Source organism: Mytilus edulis, chromosome 9 (assembly GCF_963676685.1).
Source record: "Mytilus edulis chromosome 9, xbMytEdul2.2, whole genome shotgun sequence".
Classification (NCBI taxonomy): Eukaryota; Metazoa; Mollusca; class Bivalvia; order Mytilida; family Mytilidae; genus Mytilus; species Mytilus edulis.
The window spans coordinates 20,661,387-20,683,646 of record NC_092352.1 but is presented as its reverse complement, the minus strand read 5'-3'; the positions used below and the strand labels follow the sequence as shown (position 1 = coordinate 20,683,646).

Sequence of the window (22,260 nt, the reverse complement as noted above, 5' to 3'; positions counted from 1 at the left end):
GTGTGTTACATTTTAATGTTGTGTTTCTGTTGTGTCGTAGTTCTCTTATAATTGATGTGTTTCCCTCAGTTTTAGTTTGTAACTCGGATTTTTTTTTCTCTATAGATTTATGAATTTCGAACAGCGGTATACTACTGTTGCCTTTATTTAGTGTATTATATTTCTAGTGTATTTTACTTCATTTTAGCAGGTTAACGATTTTTCTTTTTTAAATTGCCTTCTTGTATTAATAAATGCACATGTTTAATAAGTTAAAAGATTTTTCCCGGCACTAGAAACACTTAGTCATGTAAGGCGCATCACATTTCTACTTTGCATAATTATGCAAAAGAGGCGAAAACTACAAGAGAAGATATCCTTCCTGTATGTATAATATGTATGGCACCGAACAGTTTAATCTGAATTAAGTGTATATGTTTATAGGATATGTAATGATTGTTTATAGTATGTAATGAATGTACAAGGTAACGTGTATACTAGAAACAAAGATGGACAAATTTGTGCTTTTAGTCCTTGCGTCCATGTTCGTCATTAATATTAACTGTATTCAAGTGTTGTTAGTTTCTATGGATGGCTTCAGATGGGACTATTTGACGAAAGTTTCCACTCCAAACTTTGATCGTCTTGCTCGACATGGAACTAAAGCCATATACATTAATAACACCTTTATAACGAAGACATTCCCCAGCCATTATTCTATAGTTACAGGTAAGTTATATTGAGAACAATCTTTGCTTTTACAAAGAGTTATTTTGGAAACATTGGGCTAGAAGGTAAGTCATCGAACTTTCATCAATTGTGTACATGTGGTTTTTTTTTGTAAATTGAATTATTTAATCCTTAATCAATCAAAAAGAGTTTCAGAAGGAAAATGTGTAAAATTTGTGTTTGTGTGGATTATATTCGAGAGAACTAAAACAACACCAATACTATTCAAAGACGTGTTTTTTGAATTTTATTTAAAAGAATAGTTTGTTTTTCTAATTAGGTTGATATTTGTTTAGAAGACTTTTAAAGATAAAAGATCGCATGAGGTTGTTGGGAGATCGACTTCATTTTTTTCCATTTTTTAAATTTTTAATTTATGTTTCAGTCCTTCTATAATTCTAGACATATAAGCATACACGCCATGCAGGATATAAGCTAACTACATGATGAAAACATAAAATGTATACGCATCAACATGTTCTAGGATACGCTCTTAAGCTGTAAAAACAATTTTCTGCCAATAAAAAATGTCCATCTGCATATATTTCTATTTCTTTGGCTACTGCCTTTACAGCTGTTATGGTGATTTCTACTTCTACTTCTACTTCTACCACTAAGTGACCACCGTCATTAGGTTGGCTATCCTGTCACTGTTTGGTGTGTGCTTGCAAACTTAATAAGTTAAAAAATAATTTAAACAAAAAATCTTATTGTACGTGGATAGAAGGACTCTTTCCTGATGCTGGACTTGCATGCTGATATTTGGAAAGAGTGAACATTCATGTCTTGATAATCTGTCTGGTGGTATTAGTTTGTCGCCAGCATCAACCTTTACTTCCTCATTTGAGATTTTATATAAGAGGGTTAGTCTAGCATTCTTTCTTCTCTCTTCTAGTGTTGGCCATTTTAGTTTGTGTAGCATGGATTCAATTGATGATGTGTTGAAGTACCTGTTTGTTACATACCTTGCTGATCTTCGCTGAATCATGTATAGTTTATGCTTGTCTTTTTGAAGGTGAGAATCCCAAACTGAAATCGCATATTTAATTGTTGGTCTTACTAAAGCTGTATATGCATTTTCCTTGATCTCACTGCTAGCTATATTTAAGTTTCTTTTAAGGAATCCTATTGTCCTATTCGCTTTCTGAGAAATGTTATGTATATGAAAACCCCACCTTAGATCAGATGTTATGGTGACTCCTAGATATTTGGCTGATGATACATGTTCTAAGTTGTGGCCGTAGAGAATGTAATTATTATGTAAAGGGTCCTTCTTTTTGGTTATTGGCAGAACAACACATTTGTCAGGATGGAACTGCATCATCCATTGATCTTCCAATGTGGCTAGCTTATTTAGGTCTTCTTGTAGGATGTTGCTTTCTGATGATACAGTGAAGTACGCAATGGTGTCATCTACAAATAGCCTCACTGTTGATGAAACGTTTTCCGGTATGTCATTGATGTAGAAGAGGCAGAGGCTTGGTCCTAGTACAGATCCCTGTGAGACTCCGGACTCTACATTTATGGAGTCAGACTTCTCCCTTTCTATGACAACGCACTGTGTTCTATCAGAGAATAAGCCTTTTATTGAAGTATTTGTTTTTCCTCTAATTCCATAATGGTCAAGTTTATGGATCAGGAGGCTGTGGCTTACTTTGTCGATTGCCTTCGAGAAATCTATGATGAGGTAGTCTGTTATCAAGGTTCCTCGTTATGTCGTCAATGAACTCCACTAGTTGGTTTCCGCATGACAATTGTTTTCTATATCGTGCTGCATCTTGTATAGGATGTTATATCTATCATGATTCATTATGTGGCTGGTGACAATATGCTCCATAATTTTGCAGCAGATTGAGGTAAGAGATACAGGTCTATAATTGATGGCTTCAAATATTTTTCTTTTTTTAAAAATTGGACATACATTGCTGTTTTCCATATCGTTGGTATACCATTTTTTATATAATCTTCGATATATCATTGTTACGATTGGGGTTACTTAGTATACGTAAAGCCATCTCTTTAAGTACTCTAGCTGTCAAGATATCTTGGCTTGCTGCTTTAAGCGGGTGAGTGCTAACAGTAGCTGTTTTATTCCATTTTCTGTTATGTTTATGTCTGCTGCTGTTTCAAAGTTCCCAGTCATTTTGCATCTCTGTTTGTATTCTGAGCTGGTAAATTCTGATTACTGGAAACTGCATCTTTGAACTGCTGGTTTAATATATTGGCTTTTCAGATGAATCTTTGTGAAGCAGGCCATCTGATTTTAGTGGTGGTATGTTACTTCCATCAGATTTTTTATGTTTTATATATGACCAGAAGCGCTTCATACAATTTGGTTTTTCATTACTTTCACTGCTTGGTGTGACTATGTCTTCAATATATCTCCAGTATGCCTTGCGTATTTGTTTCTGTACCTCACGTTTCAGTTCTGTGTACTTAGAGTTGATACTGTGACAAGACTTATATATTCAAAATAACAGTATTGACATTTGTGGAGTGTTAAACAAAAGCGTCGTAAGTTTTGAACGAGAGTTACTTTGTTTCTATTGAACATTATTATATATGTATCACCTATACATACTAAACTATCACAAACACTCCTTGTTAAATAATAATAATTGATTGATAATTCGATTGTTCGATAAGTTTGGACGTGACTTCATCTGTTGTACTCCTTATAACTCCTTGAAAGTAATTGACTTACAAAATAAACTAATTGGACATATCTCAAGTCAAACATCTGTAATGCAGTGATTGTCGATGCATGGTTTCTGTCTGCTATACTTGTAGTGATTTTCGCCTTTTTATTCAAGCAGAAACGGTGCCGTTGATTTTTTCGTGTGAATTATTTCACATTGTGTCACGCCGGTGCCATTTAAAGCTATACTTTACGTTTTATTTTGCTTACGGTGACCTAGTATTGCTCATATCCCAATTCTATAATAAAAATAATACTAGACTAGACTATAATGGTTTACTTTTATATATTGTGACTAAGATGGAGATTTGTCCCATTGGCACTCATGCCACATCTTCCTATATCTATAACTGCTTCGGCTTTCTATCGAGATTTTTTTAATCTTATTCTGATTATCGCAAGTCAGCATATGTAAAGAAACATCACCGAATAGATATTTACCACAGAGGAAATTACTGTTGATTAACAGTCCAGCTGTTTCTTTGTATACAAAAATGATTTAATATCCGCCTCAACCTACTTTTACTTGATCCGATGTTGATAGTTAAGATCGACGTGTTTATATATACGTGGGGTTGAAATGACGTTCCAGGTTGCAATTAACGCAATATTTACATAACTGAAAATTGTTTGTAGCAGGGATATTTTAACTATTTTCCTGTTCCCATCCATTTAGAAAAAAATATAAAAACTTGAAAAGGAGCTCAATAACCTATCAATATTTTTGTAGCTTATTTGGTTCCGCAACTAATGCTCTTCCAATTTCGAGTATCAATTTTTAATTCGTTATTTTTTTTTATTTCATCGTACGCCCTTAATTACTACTTTAAAAGCGATATTCAATAGGATTAATTTTGATAAAAGAATCAAGTTTAAGGCAAAGTAAAACAAACAAATAATTTATGCGGAAAATAACGACCACAGTTCACTTCGAAAGCTGATGTCACGAAACAGTTAAGCGCAAACTGGTACTAATTCATTTTTGAAACTTTCACTAGTCTACATGCAAGAGCGGCTAGTTAAATGTAAGGCTGAAGAGTCATTTGAAGTTAAATAGCAAAAAACAAGATACGGATCCGAATGATGCAATAGTTCTTTGGCGGCAAAATAACGCAATTAATCAAGGCTCTTTCATTAAATTGGTTTATCTTTTAAATGAGATAAACCGTATTAAATGTGAACTTTTATTCACAAGCACTTGTCTCAATTGTTTTCTTTTTATATACCTTTATATTATGTTAAGGTATATATGATATTTTTTCTGAGACAAGTGTCTGTGCTTTTAATAAATGAATGAAGAAACACCTTTAAAATTGTTATATATTGCAACAAAATTGGCATGAAAGTATTACTCTTATTAAAAAATAAATAGATTGCAAACACATGCATATCATACCAATCAAAGAATGCAAACTAAATAAAAAGTCTGTTGAATTTTCCTAGTGAAGCTTAGCGCGAACACTTTAATCTGTAGAGTATAGGTCTTTGTGGGTTGTTGGAATTATAATGGTTATCTGTAGTTGTACTGATATTCATGTATTTTAGACGTTGCTAAATGTTTGAAAAAAAGTAAAATAACAAAATAACCGCACTCCGAGAAAAACTGAAATTAAAATGAACGTCCGTAATCAAATGACAAAATCATAAGCTCAAACACATCAAACGAATGGATAACATCTGTCATATTCCTGACTTGGTATAGGCATTTTTTGGTAACAAATGGCTGGTTTTATAGCTAGTTAAACTTCTCACTCGTTGACAGACTTTGAGCAAAGTTCTGTCTTTGAAACAATGATATTGTTAAATTGTAGGTCTATATGAAGAGAGCCATGGGATCATTGGGAATAAAATGTATGATCCAGTTTTCAACAGCACTTTCAACTTGAGAAATCACGAAACGAGATGGTGGAATGGTGGAGAACCACTATGGGTAACTGCACGTCGTCAAAACCTGACAAGTGCCACGTATTTCTGGGCAGGAAGTGAGGCCGAAATCAGGGGTTACAGACCAAACATTTGGAAGCCGTATAAAAAATCAGTGCCTTTCAAAAATCGTATTGATACTGCTATAAAATGGTTGACAGATAAACAAATAGATCTTGTACTTCTGTATTTCCATGAACCGGATGCCACTGGACATGCCTATGGTCCAGATTCGCCTCAGATTATTGACAAGGTTAAAGCTATGGATAAGATTTTAGGATATCTTTTGGATAAATTTGACTCGCATACTCTCACGAACAAGGTGAATTTGATATTGACCAGCGATCATGGAATGACAACTATAGATACTGCTAACAAAGTAGTGGACATTACAGATCATGTGGATATGAGCAAAATACAGTTTACTGTGGATAACGGTCCAATAATGCAAGTCCAACCTATTTTAGGACAGATAGATAATGTTGTCCGCAGTCTTCGGAAGGTTTCACATCTTTCAGTTTTCAAGAAGGAAGAAATACCCTATCACTGGCACTACAGAAATAACAGACGCATTATGCCAGTATTTCTGCTTGCCGAAGAAGGATGGTCAATCACAAAAGTAAGTAAAACTATTTTATGATGGTACATATGGCATTTAGAAAAGAGCAATTAAAAGTTAATTTCCTTTAAAAAATAGGGACTGTCTGTACTGCTTCTACTCGGTCTCACAATGAGTTTAATATAGTATCAACTGGTAAAGAGACAAATATCCACCTTAGTGGTGTAAAAGTCTATGTTTCCATTTTTTCATATGTGCTGTACCAAGTCAGTGAATTACAATTGTTATCTTATAGTTCGTTTCTGTGTGTGTAAATAAATTCATCATAGATACCAGGATCAAATTTTGTATTTACGCTAGACGCGCGTTTCGTCTACAAAAGACTCACCAATGACACTCGAATCCAAAAAGTTAAAAAGGCCAAATAAAGTACGAAGTTGAAGAGCATTGAGGACCAAAATTCCTAAAAGTTTTGCAAAATACAGCTAAGGTAATGTTGCATTGTCGTTTGATTTTTGTTGCACTTCATTGTTTCTCAGTTTTTCATTGTTTTCCTTTTATAGTTGATGTGTTTCCCTCGGTTTACGTTTTTAACCCGGATTTGTTTTCTCTCAATTAATTTTTTACATTCGAACAGCGGTATACTACTGTTGCCTTTATTTACCAAAAAATTATTAAGACAATGCTAGAGTATTTCCTCGAGTGTATCTTAGATATGGCTTATTCTCTTACAGCGAATAAATTATATTTATCATGACCAACTTACTACTAGGAACATTAACGGCTTTGTTTACTGAAAATAAAGTTGAAATTAATTGTCCTGCATTTATGAAATCAAGCTTTCATACAATATTTGATTTAAATTTGAAACGTATAGAAGACACCACGTTTATATACAGTTCATTAAAACATATTTATTTTATTGCCTATAACAAATAGGATCAGACACAAATTATCACAACTTAGATAGAGTCCTTTCCTAAATTAAAGTTATAATAATATGAATACAGAAGACTATCTATAGTCCTGGCTTGTTCCGGTACTGCAATCCCAGATAATATGATAATGAATGTTGCATGTTGTTTCCTATTTCAGAACAAAACATTAGCATCATTGTATCGTGGGAGAGGCGCTCATGGTTATGATAACCGTCTAAATAGTATGAAACCAATATTTCTTGCTAGAGGTCCAAATATCAAAGAAAATTATATAACAGACACATTCAGAAGTATCGATATCTATTCAACGATCTGTCATTTGTAAGTTATAAAACCAGCACCAAACAATGGCAGTCTAACAGTAACTTCAAGTTTTCTTGTAGCGACTAAAGGCAGTAATGCTGCGAATGCGAACATTGTTTCATTCTTGACATTCGTTTTGTGTACACTACTAAAAATATTAGCTGTTTGTTGTTAGACAATGATAAGGAATAACCTGTTGTTTCCATATTTTACAGTAATTTTTTTTTATTGTTATCTGAATTGCTAGACAGAATCAGTGCTTGCATAACTTACTTTATAAATAGAAGCGTAGAAATCAAGTATAATTCGGAGTTTAGTATGACGTCCATTATCACTGTACTAGTATACATATTTTTAAGGAGTCAGTTGAAGGACACCTACGGGTGCGGGAGTTTCTCGCTACATTGCAGACCCATTGGTGACCTTCGGGTGTTGTCTGCTCTATGGTCGGGTTGTTGTCGCTTTGACACATTCCACATTTCCTTTCTCAATTTTATTTACAAAATATATCTACACGATTCCTTGAATTTAATTCATAATTTCTATGAAAGTCTACAAATCCATGTTTATTTTTTGAAAGACATAGCCTTTAATTTTGTAAGGTTATTCATCAGAAGCATATTGATTGTGTGGTGTAAAACTCTATTTAATTCAAAATTGAAAAGTATATTTTTTGAAACGTATATGAGTTTATAGTGTTAGTTAAATTCAATATCGTTTGTATAAACATTTAATATATTTGAAGTGAAACGATGACTACATAAAGATAGATTGTTAACAAATTTCACATTGTCAGTTGTGTATATTTCTATATATACAGTAAACTGATTGATTTAAGGTCTTGGTGGGTCAGTGCTTGTGTTGACTTGTCTCCCGCACTGGGTATTTAACAAAGGTCCCGAGTATGCTCCGGCTTGACATATTCTATAATTTGTTCTTCCAAAATTTACACAGCGTCCTCCAATTCTCTAAAAAAAACAACGATACAATAAATCCAAAACAGAATTAAGACTTCAAGACAGAAACTTGTAATCCAGACGTTGTCGTTGATTGTTGTATACATATTTGATTTTTGTTTATTGTTGTAATGTTCGTCTGATCGTTGGTTTTCTTTTTTGAATTGTTTCACATACTGCCATACCTGATATTATAGCTTAATAATTAAATTTTGGATGTAACGTGTCTTCTGATTGGCTGACGCAGTTTTGTTTATCAGCCCATAGACATAATTTTGTCATGTGACCGTGAAGTCATCAACGTTTTTTTCATGATTTACTCCGGTTTAAAATGGATTTATGTGTAAACGTGCATTATTCAGTGTGCACCACATTTTTTATGTTATTTCTTCATAGAAATCTTCTTGAAATCTGTACGTGACTATATGTTGTTTTCATATTTGTCCTTTTTGTCTATGAATACACGTCTCAATTGCAATCATGTTGCATCTCCTTATTTTTATATTTGCAATACATGTTGTTATAATATAAATAGAGTGCATTTTAGTTACATTTTTAAATTTGACAGAAATAACGTTCATAGAACCGGTTTTAATCAGAGCAGCATTCTCTCTTTTGTACCTCAACAGAAGTTATTAGATATGTTACTGACGTTTTTTCATATACATTTAAGGTGTTGTCTATGCTATGATAATCATTCACTGATTGGTTGTTTCATATGTAATTCTTGTAAAAGAACCATAACTATTTTCATTTTGTGATTGTAAATTCCAGCAATTTATCATGTACATTCGAGACAATGCATCGGGGTTTGCGATGGTCTAGTTTCATATCAAATAATTCATTCAAAGACGTTTTTGTTGGTATCGACAATTAAGCAGCCCCTCCTAAAAGCAAAACAACGAAAAATATATAAAAAAAAAACACGGGAAAAAACGCCAGAAAAAACAAAAAAAATATGACAGAAGATTTCTGTTTGATTAATTCTAAGATTCATTAGTCTTTGTAATTTTATATTTTGTTTTGTGTGCTGTTGTTTGTCTGTTGGTCTTTTTATTTTTTAGTCATGGCGTTGTCATTTTTTTTTCGATTTGAATTTTAAGTGTCCCTTAATAAAATGTATCCTTCGTCTCTCTTTTGTAAACGTACCCTTTCAACTTCTACATAACATTCCACGTCATTAGGAGATGGTGTGTCGGGTGCAAATCTCTCAATCTCATCTCTAGTGAGGAAACCATCTCTCGCCGCTTCTAGTAAACCTTGATAATTTGGATTTGATAATGTCTGTAAATATTTAACGTATAAAAACGTATTTTGGGGGGTAAATATTGGTATCGTTTACACATAAAGATAATTTATTTTCATAGGAATAATCTGTCAAATTAATGGCAGAGGAATTGGAATTTGGGAAAACCATACTTTTGTTTGTTTATTAAAAACACTGAATTGAGAGTTTTATTGTTTACACATTACTTAAAATGATTATTTTCACGGTGGGTATGGTTGTCCTGCGAGAGAACGTTCTGTGCTGGTGATTTGGTCCTGTCAGGTGCTGGTGGTCCTGATTCTGTGCTGGTGGGTTTGTTTACATTGTATCAGAACGGCAATAAAACGACTGTTTTGTTGCTTAATTTTTCTCTGATGCGTCATAAGTACCATGCAAAGTATATTACAACAATATTATATTGCAAAAGTCGTGCAAGTTCGTTAAACGGAATTGTCCTGACGCTGTGCTGGTGATAAGAAAAACGGTCCTGGTTCTGTGCTCCTATGTCCTGGTTCTGTGCCTTTATATTTTAGTTAAAAGTGGCATATATTCAAGATCATTGATGCTGTACTGTTATTGGCTAATTAACTGTTGTCTGCTTTCTTGAAATTGACATTGTTGTGAATCTGTTTACTGTTATTATGAGACAAAAAATACCCCTATATATATTTTTTTTTAATTAACTGTAATCTTATTTATTGGCCTGTTTATGGAACCCTTCTTGCACCCTTTTAAGATAAGAAAATATGTTTACGATTTTCGGGATTACGATCATTTTGCAAGATCACCAAAATACTTTGTAAATTATACAATACTTATATAAAGTAGATGATGTGGTATGTTTGTTGTCAATGGACAAATTTCCATAAGAAACCAAAGGAAGTATGTGTTAACAACCATACGTCATCGTACGACCTTCAACAATAACCCATAGAATAAAAATGTAAAAGGTTTTGCATAAAAATGGAGAGCAAAAATATATATCAATTCAATTCAATTCAAAGTTTTATTGCCATATAAACTATACAGTTTGTGACATATTAAACAACAACAAAAACAAATAAAGACAATAACTAAGTAACTCAATATATATACACAAATTCAGGTAAATATTAAAGGGTCCCCTGTCCTCATTATATATAGAACAAAGGACTTTCTGAGGGTTTGAATCATATGTCTTTAGCTGCTTAAAACACATTTGTTTGTGAACAATTTAGTTCTGACTATAAGAATGACAATAGTATTGCGGGTTTGTTTGTTTGGTTTTTTTTTAATTTTTTTTTTTTTGGGGGGGGGGGGGGGGATAAGTTAGAGCGAGATTACAGTGAAAGTTTTAAGCTTGGTATAGTTTCTCGTAAGATTTAAAAGTTGTATTTTAAAAGAAAAATGTATCTTATAGCTATTAAGAATCACTTGCTGTATCTGTAAGATTTTTTCAACATAATTTTTTTGTCTGAACGGTTATCAGGTACATTTTTTCGAAAGTTCGATAGAACACTAAAAAAAATCACTATTTTATGAAAGGGCAGACTAGAATATGTCAGAGAATGAAGACGAGATAACCTTTGTACAGAGATTTTTGTTATGTTTAGCATGGGATCAACACAAGGGTACATTATCCTCAAAGATCTATTTAAAAGTATTTGAAACTGCCGTTTGCTTTGTTAATTGTGCCTTCAATTTCAAAAATTAAAAAATGAGTATAAAACAAGTATATAAGTTTAAAAAAGAAATTCTTAGATTAAACACCTACATTTAACTTTAAAAGGTCATAACAGTTTAAAACAATACAAATCTACACACAAATAACTGGCTTAATTTCAACTGGTTATCAACCCGAATCGCTATAAGATCATATATAAGCTCACCTATGTCGAGTGGTCGAGTGAGGTTCATGTATTGTCTTGGCGTCCGCAATTACAAAAAGATGTTTTCTGAAATTACTTGACTAAATGTTACCAAATGATTTTTCAAGAGTGAATCTAGGAAAAACAATATTCATCAACAAACATGACCACTGTCTGTTAAAATGTATTCGAGTTTTTAGTTACAGCCGATTCCATTGAGTATGTAGGCAAAGGTAATATCTTTGGTTAGCTTGCTTGTTAGCTAAACCGTGAAGTCATTGTTAGGTAAGGTATACTACCCTCCTTTAGAAGTAGCCTGGTCCTACAGACAGAAAGATGTGTCATTTGTCGGACTAGTCTACTCTTAAAGTAGGGTAGTTTACATAACCTAACAATGACTTTTCTGTTCAGCAAGCAAGATAACCAAAGATATTCCCTTTGTCTACACACTCATTGAAATCGGCTTTAATATTGCAAAAGTTCAAGCAATTAGGGCAAAACTTACTGAGTAAAAAAAATCAAAAGGCCAATGTATATCTACCTTGCACATTTCAGAAAATTCAGATCAGATAACGAAACTGGGTCGAGCAACATTTATAAGCAATTTAAGATTTTGACCCTCTCAGTTTCCATTCACCACTAGTTTCCATTCACCACAAATATTCTCGTTACAGCGAATCATTTTAAATACAAAAATACCAGTTGCAGCCTTTTGTTTATCTATTAATATATGTATACGGATAAAGTTATGAAAGGCAGCAGGGTCACCAGGGTGAGGAGTCCATGTCATCTGAAATAAATGCTAAGCATAGATCTATAGAAAGCGACAGATAATCATGACATTAAAAAAAACTCTCTTCTTTTCGACTTTTTTCGAACAAATTGACACATAAAATGAATTATATAGTATTGTGGAGTTTTTAACTTGTGTTCAATTCATTGGTTACACCTTTTACTAGGATAACAATCCTGTCAAGTATGAGCTGGGAAAAATATGTCAGAAAAGAAGATGGAAATGTGAAAGTTTCCGTGCGTCAGGTGCAACAGCATACGGACAGCTAACATGCCTGGTCAGGGTGGAAGCTAAAAAGTCCACGAAAATTTGATTTAAAAACCTTTATTCGTTCCAACAAAGTTATTGAGATTTTGTTGAGGATTAACCATCTACGACAACAAGAATTTTTTTTTAGAATTTACAGCTCTTCTATAAATATATGCAAAGCAAACCATTGATCAAATTGCTTGCTATGATTGTTTGGATGTTTGTAAACGACAGGTAAGTAGTCTGTTTACTATATACTAGAATTTGTTTGGACAATAAACATTAACTATAATTCCTGTCAGTTTGTATTTGTCCAATCAAATCCCAGTATGTATTGAAACTCCGCCTACCTCAAAACATCCAAGCAAACATAGCAAGCAAGTCAATCAAAGTTTTTTTTGCATGCTTTTATAGAAGAGCTGTACTATATAATGCAAAGAAGCGTTTAAGTCTTTCGCCAAAAAATTACCATCAATTTCTTTTTGTCCTATGTAAACTACCGTACCATTTCCTTACATTCATGATCATTAAATTGAACTGTAAAATATTTCTTGGTACCTTCTTAATTCTTTAAGTCTTATGTATAGTATACATAATTATGACAATAACTGTTGTGAGCACAAGATTTACTGCACACTTTTAAAGTTCATCAAACATTAAAATGTGAACTTAAGTTTTGAGACTTTTTTAATCGACACGATTGGAATTTTTGTATATGAGAACATGGTTTATATATTAGTTGAAAATGCGGCTTTGAACTAGCTTTCAGTACCTGCGAGCATTCGTTGTTCAATAATGTGTGTCTTTGTGTTATTATTTTATGTGATAAATTGTTGTGTTGGTACACCACTGTAACAATGAAGGAGGAAATGAGGAGGGTTGGTTGGGTGGAAGTGGGGAGGGGTATGCGGAGCGCTAACAAACATGTCTATGCGGCATGGGCTTTGATCATTGTTGAAGCATCAATGTAAGGGGCATTTAATATCTTAATAAAACTATTCTTATTTTAGATACTACTAGAACACACCCGTGATATCGCGGGTCCATGACTGAATTAAAGTATATAACTATGCGTATGCCTTATTTTAGTATTGGTATTGTCATCTGATAAAGTCGTCTGCTTTCAAAATCTTACTGTTTGAACCCGTCGACCTGGAACCTATCAATTATTGGTAATATTAATAATTTGGAAAACAAAAGGGCCTGGAATGGAGTATTTTTTACTCAACAGTATACAGCAAAATTATAAATCCACCGTTTGGAGGTGCGCCTGGTCCATGACTGAATTAAAGTATATAACTATGCGTATGCCTTATTTTAGTATTGGTATTGTCATCTGATAAAGTCATGCCGATTATAAAATGCACAATTTTCATCATTTTCTTTCAAAATCTTATTGTTTGAACCCGTCGACCTGGAACCTATCAATTATTGGTAATATTAATAATTTGGAAAACAAAAGGGCCTGGAATGGAGTATTTTTTACTCAACCGTATACAGCAAAATTCTAAATACACCGTTTGGTGGTGCGCCTGTCAGATGCGGAACGTACAGATAAGGTAATAGGTAACAGGTGAATATACTATTGGTATCGGTGTCGGACTCGATCCGGAACTTCTTAATTATTGGCAATATTAATTACGTGGAAAACAAATAGGCCTGGAGTGGTGTAATTTTTATAATCAACACCATTGTACTATATTAATTATATATAAAAGTGAATTCTTTGATTCATCGTTTTTACGTGATGACGGCTGACAAATTGGACCTCGTAATTTTAGTATTATAGATATATTGTTATCTGATATTGGACGAAAGATGTTGCCCTTTTATGTAATTATGTAATACAAGTTACGATCATTTGAAAACACATATTAAACAGCCAAATGGATGCACAAGAGCTAAAATAGGAGTCATAGATCCTATTGACAACAATTATCTGCCCAATTTTATTGATTTTGTAACATTTGTTAGGGAGCTACCATTTGATTTTTATGGGGGGGGGGGGGGGGGGGGGGGGGGGGCTAGGATGAAAAATTTTGTCCTGCATTTTTTTTTAGCTGTAATCTCTGTCCTGCCTTTTAATTTTCACTCTGTTTGGTCCTGCTTTTTTTTTTTTTTAGTTTATCCTGACTTTTTTTTACCTAAATTGTCGTCCTGACTTTTTTTTTTGGCAATTGTCTCATCCTGACTTTCTTTTTTACTCAAAACTCCTGTCCTGCCTATTTTTTTCAAATTTCATCCTAGCCCCCCATAAAAATCAAATGGTAGCTCCCTTACAAATATGACAAACTTCTTATCCAAAATCACCAGCACCGTATCAGGACCCACCAGCACAATGACAGGACCCACCAGCACAGTATCAGGACATGAATAAATTGAGAAAATACTAAATTTTAATAAATTGCAATGTTTTTTTCACAAAAAAGTTTTGCCGTGTGGATTGCGGTATGGAAAGCGGACTCTATGAACATTTTTGTTTTATTTTTTTCAGTTCTAGATTTTCTGAAAATGAGCACTTTTGTGTTACGCTTACTGAAACAGTTTAGAGGGTCAACTTTTTATTGGTTTACATATGAACCCATAAGAAACAAAATTGAAAAATCTTAACTGTTTTCTTCCATTTTTTATGAGTGAAAACGTCAAAAATCATCATTTTCGTCTTTATTTACATTTTTTTCATTGATCACCAGCACCCGTCAGGACCGAATCACCAGCACAGAACGTTCTCTCGCAGGACAACCATACCCACCGTGATTTTTCTAATTTCAATTACAGTTTATTCGCATAAAGATAATCAGTCTTTAATTCTAAATACACACAGAACATATGTATCTTATGTTAAGTCATGGAAGTATAATTTTGATATAATACTTCCATGGAAAAACTGAACTACATCTTTTATAACTATGCCATCTACTTCTCAACGTCTAAGGCAGTGAATAAGATAAAAGTTAACGTTATTGTTACCACTGCATGGGTGGATACTAGTACCTCTGCTGGTAGACTTTTAAATGGATACTGTTTTATTAAAATTTGGGTTTATACAATTTTAGCAAAACATTTTTAAAATTAAGCCAGGGAATGGACCTCCCTCGTTAATAGCTATGAATCCTTGGCAATTTGGTTTTGGTCTATTTTTGTTTTATCACTACTTCAACGTTTGAAATAAATTTGTGTTAATATTTTGAGCTGAGCATCACCGAAGAAACATTAAATGTCGAAATGAGCATCTGGTGCAGTGAAATAAAATTGATATACTGTTGACGTTAGTATAGACCTAGTTAAAATTGATTTAAGCCAACCAAGCCATAAATATCATTCCGCAGTGCATAAATCATCAGTGGAATTGTAGTAAATGCTGACTCTTTCCCTTTAACTTGTTTCAAAAAATATTGCAAGACATTGCCAATGTGAAAAATGCAATCGTATTTGAAAAATTTGTTGTTGGTAAGATGGTCATCTAAAATCGTTGCTGTAGTAACTATAAGTGTTAGGAAAAAATAGGATTCAGGAAAACATTAAATGTTCTTGTTATACTTTGATTATCATTTCTTTCAGCTTTTTTTAATTTCAAGATAAATTTGCAAGAAAAAAATAAATAAAAAACCGATTCCAAGGAAAATTCAAAACAGAAAGCCCTTTATCAAATGCCAAAATAAAAAGCTCAAATAGTTATCAAAGGTACCAGGTTAATAACTTAATACGCCAGACGCGTTTTTTTGGCTACATAAGACTCATCAGCGAGGCTCAGATCAAAATAGATATAAAGCCAAACATGTACAAGTTGAAGAGTGTTGAGGACCCAAAATTAAAAAAAAATGTGGAAAATACGGCTAATATATATAAAAGAAAAAAGAAGATGTGGTATGATTGCCAATGAGACAACTATCCACAAAAGACCAAAATGACAAAGACATTAACAACTATAGGTCACCGTACGGGCTTCAACAATGAGCAAAGCTTATACCGCATAGTCAGCTATAAAAGGCCCCGATAAGACAATGTAAAACAATTCAAAAGGTAATCCATGCTTTGGATAAGAAAATCCTTAGCATTTTGAAAAATTCACACTTCTTTAAACAGGAAGTTTTTAAAAATGACCTTATAATTGATATTCATGTCAACACTGAAGTGCTGACTACTGGTGATACACTCGGGGACAAATAGTCCACCAGCAGTGGCAACGACCCAGTGGTGTAAATATATAGTTAATCCTAAACAGTTTTTCAATGACTTTGATAATGGAAAAAAAAACGCTAAATGTTATTCAAAGTCTCATGATTTTTATATTTATTTCAAAAACTTAACCCATGAAACAAGTCGTAATACGACAGATGAGTTTGAATTTGGTAATCAAGAGTGTTTGTTATTTTCTGTAATGCGGAAAACGGAAAATCCCTTATCAAATGGCAAAATAAAAAGCTCAAACAGAACAAACGAATGGATAAAAACTGTTATATTCCTGACTTGGTACAGGCATTTTCTTATGTAGAAAATGGTGGATGAAACCTGATGTTATAGCTAGCTAGTATATTTATGATGATTGTAACTCACAAATAAGCTATCATAGAGATTCATTTTATAATTAAATGAGTTGCTTCAACGAAGTATGAGTTTACCCAAAAATTACAAGCCAGATGATTGCATACCTTGCATTAACTTTTTAAACTTTGCTACTATTTAAGAACATGTATTTTCCTGTTTTCAGTATAAGCCTTTTTTTAATACAAAATGTATATCTGAGCGCTAACTCGTCGAGTAAAAATTGTTTATATGTGAACCAACTTAAATATCACCAACCAAATTTTGTAACCAATCGACAGAAATAATCACAGATCAAAATCGTTTTCTTGCTTTTTTCACAATGAAGCAGAATTTTACAAGATATCAAAAACAAATTTTCTTATAAAGAAGACAAATCGAGCATAAACAACTTACCTGACTGTTGCGCATCTGTGAAGCAGCAACCATTCGTTTACCCGATACCCTTATTCCCTCACGACAGAGATAACCAAAAACTAAACTCAAAATAACGGATAGCCGAAACATGTATTCCATATTTCTGAGGGCGACAAGTTGAGCAAAATGTGTTTCTTTTTTCAATCGGACACAAAAATATTTATATAAACGATCCCTACTACCACGCATTATTGTCTGAGAATAATTTATAATTGTCAAGCACCCTTGATATAGCATAATTTGATGTACCAACTGATATGGGCCCTAATGTCATTCAACATTTCTTTGATAATTAGTAAATTGCGGAACAGATCAAGGCGATATACAAAAAATACGGCAATTACATCCCAATTGACAAAACAAAAACCAATTCACGATTATAAACAGGAAACATCGGCACCAGCAGTTCTTTTACGGAAATTTAACTGCAGAAAAATGCAGCTAAAAGTAAACGTGATTCGATACAGATAATCAAGTTGTTCGAAGTACCACCCTAAGCTGTCTCTTTTTAATAAAATACGCAAAATCAAATTGACTGAATATCGATAATTACTTTAACCTTTCAGGACGATCAGTATCAGGCAAACATATTATAAAACTTCAAATTGAGTGTTGTTTAAAATTTGTATCACAGGCAATTGTCTCTGGGATTAAAAAATAAGTGTCTGTCATTTGTATGAAGTTGTCTAAAAATGTTGAAAAGAAGAGCACATGGTCGTAGAAAAAAGTGTTTTTTTTATATTTTCATTAAAAAAGTACCAATTATTCATATTTGTGTGGAAATTTCTGTTCCTTCTCTAGAATTATCCTTTGTTCATTAAAGAACAGAATGCCTGGAAAAGTCTCCCGCTATGACCACAGGTCCCAAGTCAGAAGCCTGTAATCCAGAGTATTTCGTTAATTGTTGTTGTGTTAATATTTTTGTTTTTCGTTCATTATTTAGTACATAAAAAGTAAAATTACAAACTCCGAGGATAATTCAAAACGGAAAGACCAACATCAAATGGCAAAATCAAATAATAAAACACATCAAACGAATGGACAACAACTGTCATATTTCTGACTTGGTACAGGCATTTTCAAATGTGGAAAATGGTGGATTAAACCCTGGTTTTGAAGCGCTAAACCTCTTACTTGTATGACAGTTGCATCAAATTCCATTATATTGACCTTTATGTGTGAACAAAACAACCAGACATAATAGGTAAAAATGTCACAAATAGGGGAACAACAGCAACACGAACCTCACTAAATACTGGGAGGGGGTTGATCTCGAAGCCCTGGAAGGGTAAGCATATCCTGCTCAACACGCGACAGCCGTCGGGATGCTCATGTTTTTACAAACTCGGTAAATAGTCTAACTCGGTAGGTCACATTCGTGAAAAGGGAACGGGATTGTAGATACGACAGCTAGAACATATCCGATATCATCTGTGAAATGGATATTCCACAACGGTCAACCAGCCCGTGATGGCGTCCGTAAAATTTACTTAAGAATTGAATGCTTCTTTTTGTAACTTCATTGGAGTGTAAAAGAGTTAACCGAAGTACATTTTGTATGAAGCGCGAAAGCGCCTCATTCTAAAAATGTGTGCACGGTCAACGTTATTACAACCCTATAATGAAGTTACAAAAAGAAGCATTCAATACTTATAATTACATTTTTTATATGATCATGAAAACACGAATTTTATCATTTCTTTTTTATTTAATTCAACTGTGCACTTTATTGTCGGACCTCGTCTTATCATGAATGATAAGTTTTATTATGTAATGCAATTAATTAAGGAATAACACGTGATGTTTAGTTAGCCAATCATAATAACGTATTATAATGAAACATACATCTAATGTAATAATAAAGTGATGATTGCAACTTCACTATTTGGAACTCTTGGACTAAAAAATGAAAATAACTAGATATAAGTCCTAATCAAAAGCTAAAACAAATCTGACGAATGGATAACTGTTATATTCCTGACTTGGTACATGCATTTTCATATGTAGAAAATGGTGGATTGAACCTGGTTTTATATCGCAAAACATCTCACTTGTATGACAGTCGCATCAAATTTCATTATATTTACAACGATGCGTGAACAAAACAGACATAATAGTTGTCAAAATAGGGTACAGCCGTCATCACAACTGTCATATTCCTGACTTGGTACAGATATATTCTCTTCTTTTTTTCAAACTTCAGATACTTTATTTCACTAATAGTTTTTAACAAAGCCTCTTAATGGTAAAAAATGGCACTAAGGTTCTGCCTAGTATTGGTAATAACCAATAAAACCAATGGGATTTCATTGGCAAACTTTTTATAATCTACATAATATTACGTGTTATTTACAATTTACAGAGTGATAGCTGTCTACTGGCATGTATACATTAATTTATTACACACATGCAGAAAATGTAGGATTAAACCTGGTTTTATAGCTAGATAAACACACATGTATGAAAGTCGCATCAACTTCCATTATATTGACAACCATGTGTGAACAAAATAAACAGATATAATAGGTAAATATTTTAAATAAGACCTTTTGTTTCTCGTTTGAATTTGTTTACATTTTATGTCACATCTAGAGAAATACACATGAAAGATAAAAAAACCAAATTACAAAAAAATAAGTATTACTGGACTTAACAGCAACATAAAAAATCCGAGGTTATGACTTTTAGCATCCTAGAGACTCTTTAAGTGGGACAAATTCGGAATGCACTTCCGAGCCAGTAAAAAATCACCAATACTACATTTTGTAAGCCATTTCATATATATGGAACTCTAATAACATCAGCAAGAACCCCAAAATAATGATATATAATGGCTGTTTACTATAAGTGCTGTTGTATAGGGAAGAATGATGAAGAATGACTGTTAAGACATCAACATGCTTAACCAGTTTTCTCAACAGCTGCTTAAAAGATATTAAGGATATTCTGCCCACGTAAGACCAACAAAACAAAACCAGCCTAGAACAGAGATGCGTTGAACGATCTAGCCGTTGCCCTAAATGTCTCGGGATATAACAAGGACTAGGTAGGCTGGTAACTGCTTATTTTGATTACACGTTCTATATATGTATCTGTTTCCATTCAATGATCTATTATTTATATTTATAGATTATCGTTGATCGGTACGGCGAAGGCGAGAAAAGCAATTGAGTTGAGATGATCAATGATAATCTGCTTATCGATATTTTACCTATGACGACGTTGTCAATTTCATCTCAATTTCATTAGCAACGACACGTGCCTCCTTAGTTTCTAGCGATAATTTTCCATCTTAAGCGAGTTGCATGATATGAAAAATTATCACAAAAAAGATCAAAGGAAAAATGCACAAAAAGCGATATTATTTATCAGTCGATTACAGAGCTCTTTAAATGCTCGGATTGTATTCTAATTTGTTTATACTACTCAACAAAAGTGTAGCAAACACAACATCTGACAGAAAACAAAATAAAACAGAACCTCAATTTATCTTTAAAAGTTTGTGTTTTCTTAATCTTCAATCATTTATTTTGACTACAGTTGTGCTGGCCAAACTTCAGACAGCTACACTCTTCGCAAATTTTGACGAAGTGGTCGAAATTGAAAGTTTCAATTTCAACGAAATAAATACATACAACGAGCAAAATTGACGAAATTGGTGAATAAAAAAGTGACCTAACAAAAATACAAAACTCAAAGGAAAATTTAAAACAGAAAGTCTCTTATCAAATGGCTAAATCAAAACATCACACACACACATCAAACGAACGGAATATGATGTCATGATCGATCATATATGACAAGAAACTAACATTTCCCTCGTCCAAAAATTGTGTGTAGTTTACTTTTATAATTTATTCAACATCCAAAAAAAAAAGGAATGCTATTAATTTCAGATCATTGTCTTCAAAGATATGAGGTCTCAAAGTTTGACCCCCGGTAATCTCAATTATCAAATCAAAAATATGACAGTTGTTCTCAGTCGTTTGATGTGTTTTGTCGTTTGATTTTGACATTTGATTAGGGACTTTTCGTTTTGAATTTCCTCGGAGTTCAGTATTTTTGTGATTTTACTTTTTAAAGTCTTGCAAAACGTTATTTGCGAAGTATAGATTGCAGCCCGTTTTTGAATAAAGATAACTTATCTTTACTTCACTACTGTAAGAATAGTAAGGTTGAAGTCGGGTCGTGTGTGTTGGACAGACATGTACATAACAATGATTCTAAAGATTATATAAGGTTGAACTAAATCAACTGATTATAAAACTTTTGAATTTTGAAAAACTAAGGCTTTCCTACCTCAGGAGTAGATAACCTTAGCTGTATTTGGCAAAATTTTTAGGAATTTTGGTCCTCAATTCTCTTCGACTTCGTACTTTGGACTTATTATTTTTTTTATTCGAGCGTCACTTATGAGTATTTTGTAGACGAAACGCGCGTCTGGCGTAAATATAAAATTTAATCTGATGCCTCGTTCACACGTACCTTTAATTCGAAATGAATTCGAATCGAATGTGAATCGAATTCGCAAATCATGTTCACACACTCTTCTTTTCTAATTCGAATTGATTCGAATAAGCTAATTCGAATTAACTAATTCGCCATAGAAATACGTTTTTGTTAATCCGAATTAAAAGTTAACGTCGTTAGTACAGTAAAGCGAATTTGACGCGCATTCCAATTCGAATTAGAATTGACGTTAGGACGTTAAACGTTTCGAATGCGAATTAAACTAATTCGAATTATTTAATGCGATTCGAATTAGAATTACGTGCGAACTCAGCACTAGTATCTATGATGAGTTTATAATCATGAAAACATACTGTTTATCAATGACCATAAAGTAAGGTCATGGTCAGTTGAACCATGTCAAAGAGATATATGATCTGCTAACCACATCTTTTTTTTTTTATATAAAGCAGATATATAATTAACCAGATGCTCCGCAGGGCGCAGCTTTATACGACCGCAGAGGTTGAACCCTGAACGGTTGGGGCAAGTATGGACACAACATTTAAGCTGGATTCAGCTCTAAATTTGGATTGTGATTAAATAGT

General features: G+C 33.2%; 2 protein-coding genes across 2 annotated transcripts; one reads left to right on the top strand and one right to left on the bottom strand.

The window, feature by feature from the left end:
- The first annotated feature begins 341 nt into the window (after positions 1-341).
- On the top strand, positions 342-8,626 carry LOC139489626 (ectonucleotide pyrophosphatase/phosphodiesterase family member 5-like). Its single transcript, XM_071276248.1, has 3 exons — positions 342-708; positions 5,218-5,948; positions 6,984-8,626. Exons 1-3 carry the CDS (start codon positions 456-458, stop codon positions 7,149-7,151), a joined length of 1,152 nt encoding a protein of 383 aa, XP_071132349.1. The 5' UTR covers positions 342-455; the 3' UTR covers positions 7,152-8,626.
- On the bottom strand, positions 7,844-17,370 carry LOC139489630 (uncharacterized). Its single transcript, XM_071276252.1, has 3 exons — positions 17,183-17,370; positions 9,235-9,369; positions 7,844-8,097 (listed from the first exon to the last, which is right to left on the bottom strand). The coding sequence occupies exons 1-3, from the start codon at positions 17,300-17,302 to the stop codon at positions 7,963-7,965; spliced, it is 390 nt and encodes a 129-aa protein (XP_071132353.1). The 5' UTR covers positions 17,303-17,370; the 3' UTR covers positions 7,844-7,962.
- Positions 17,371-22,260: the final 4,890 nt, after the last annotated feature.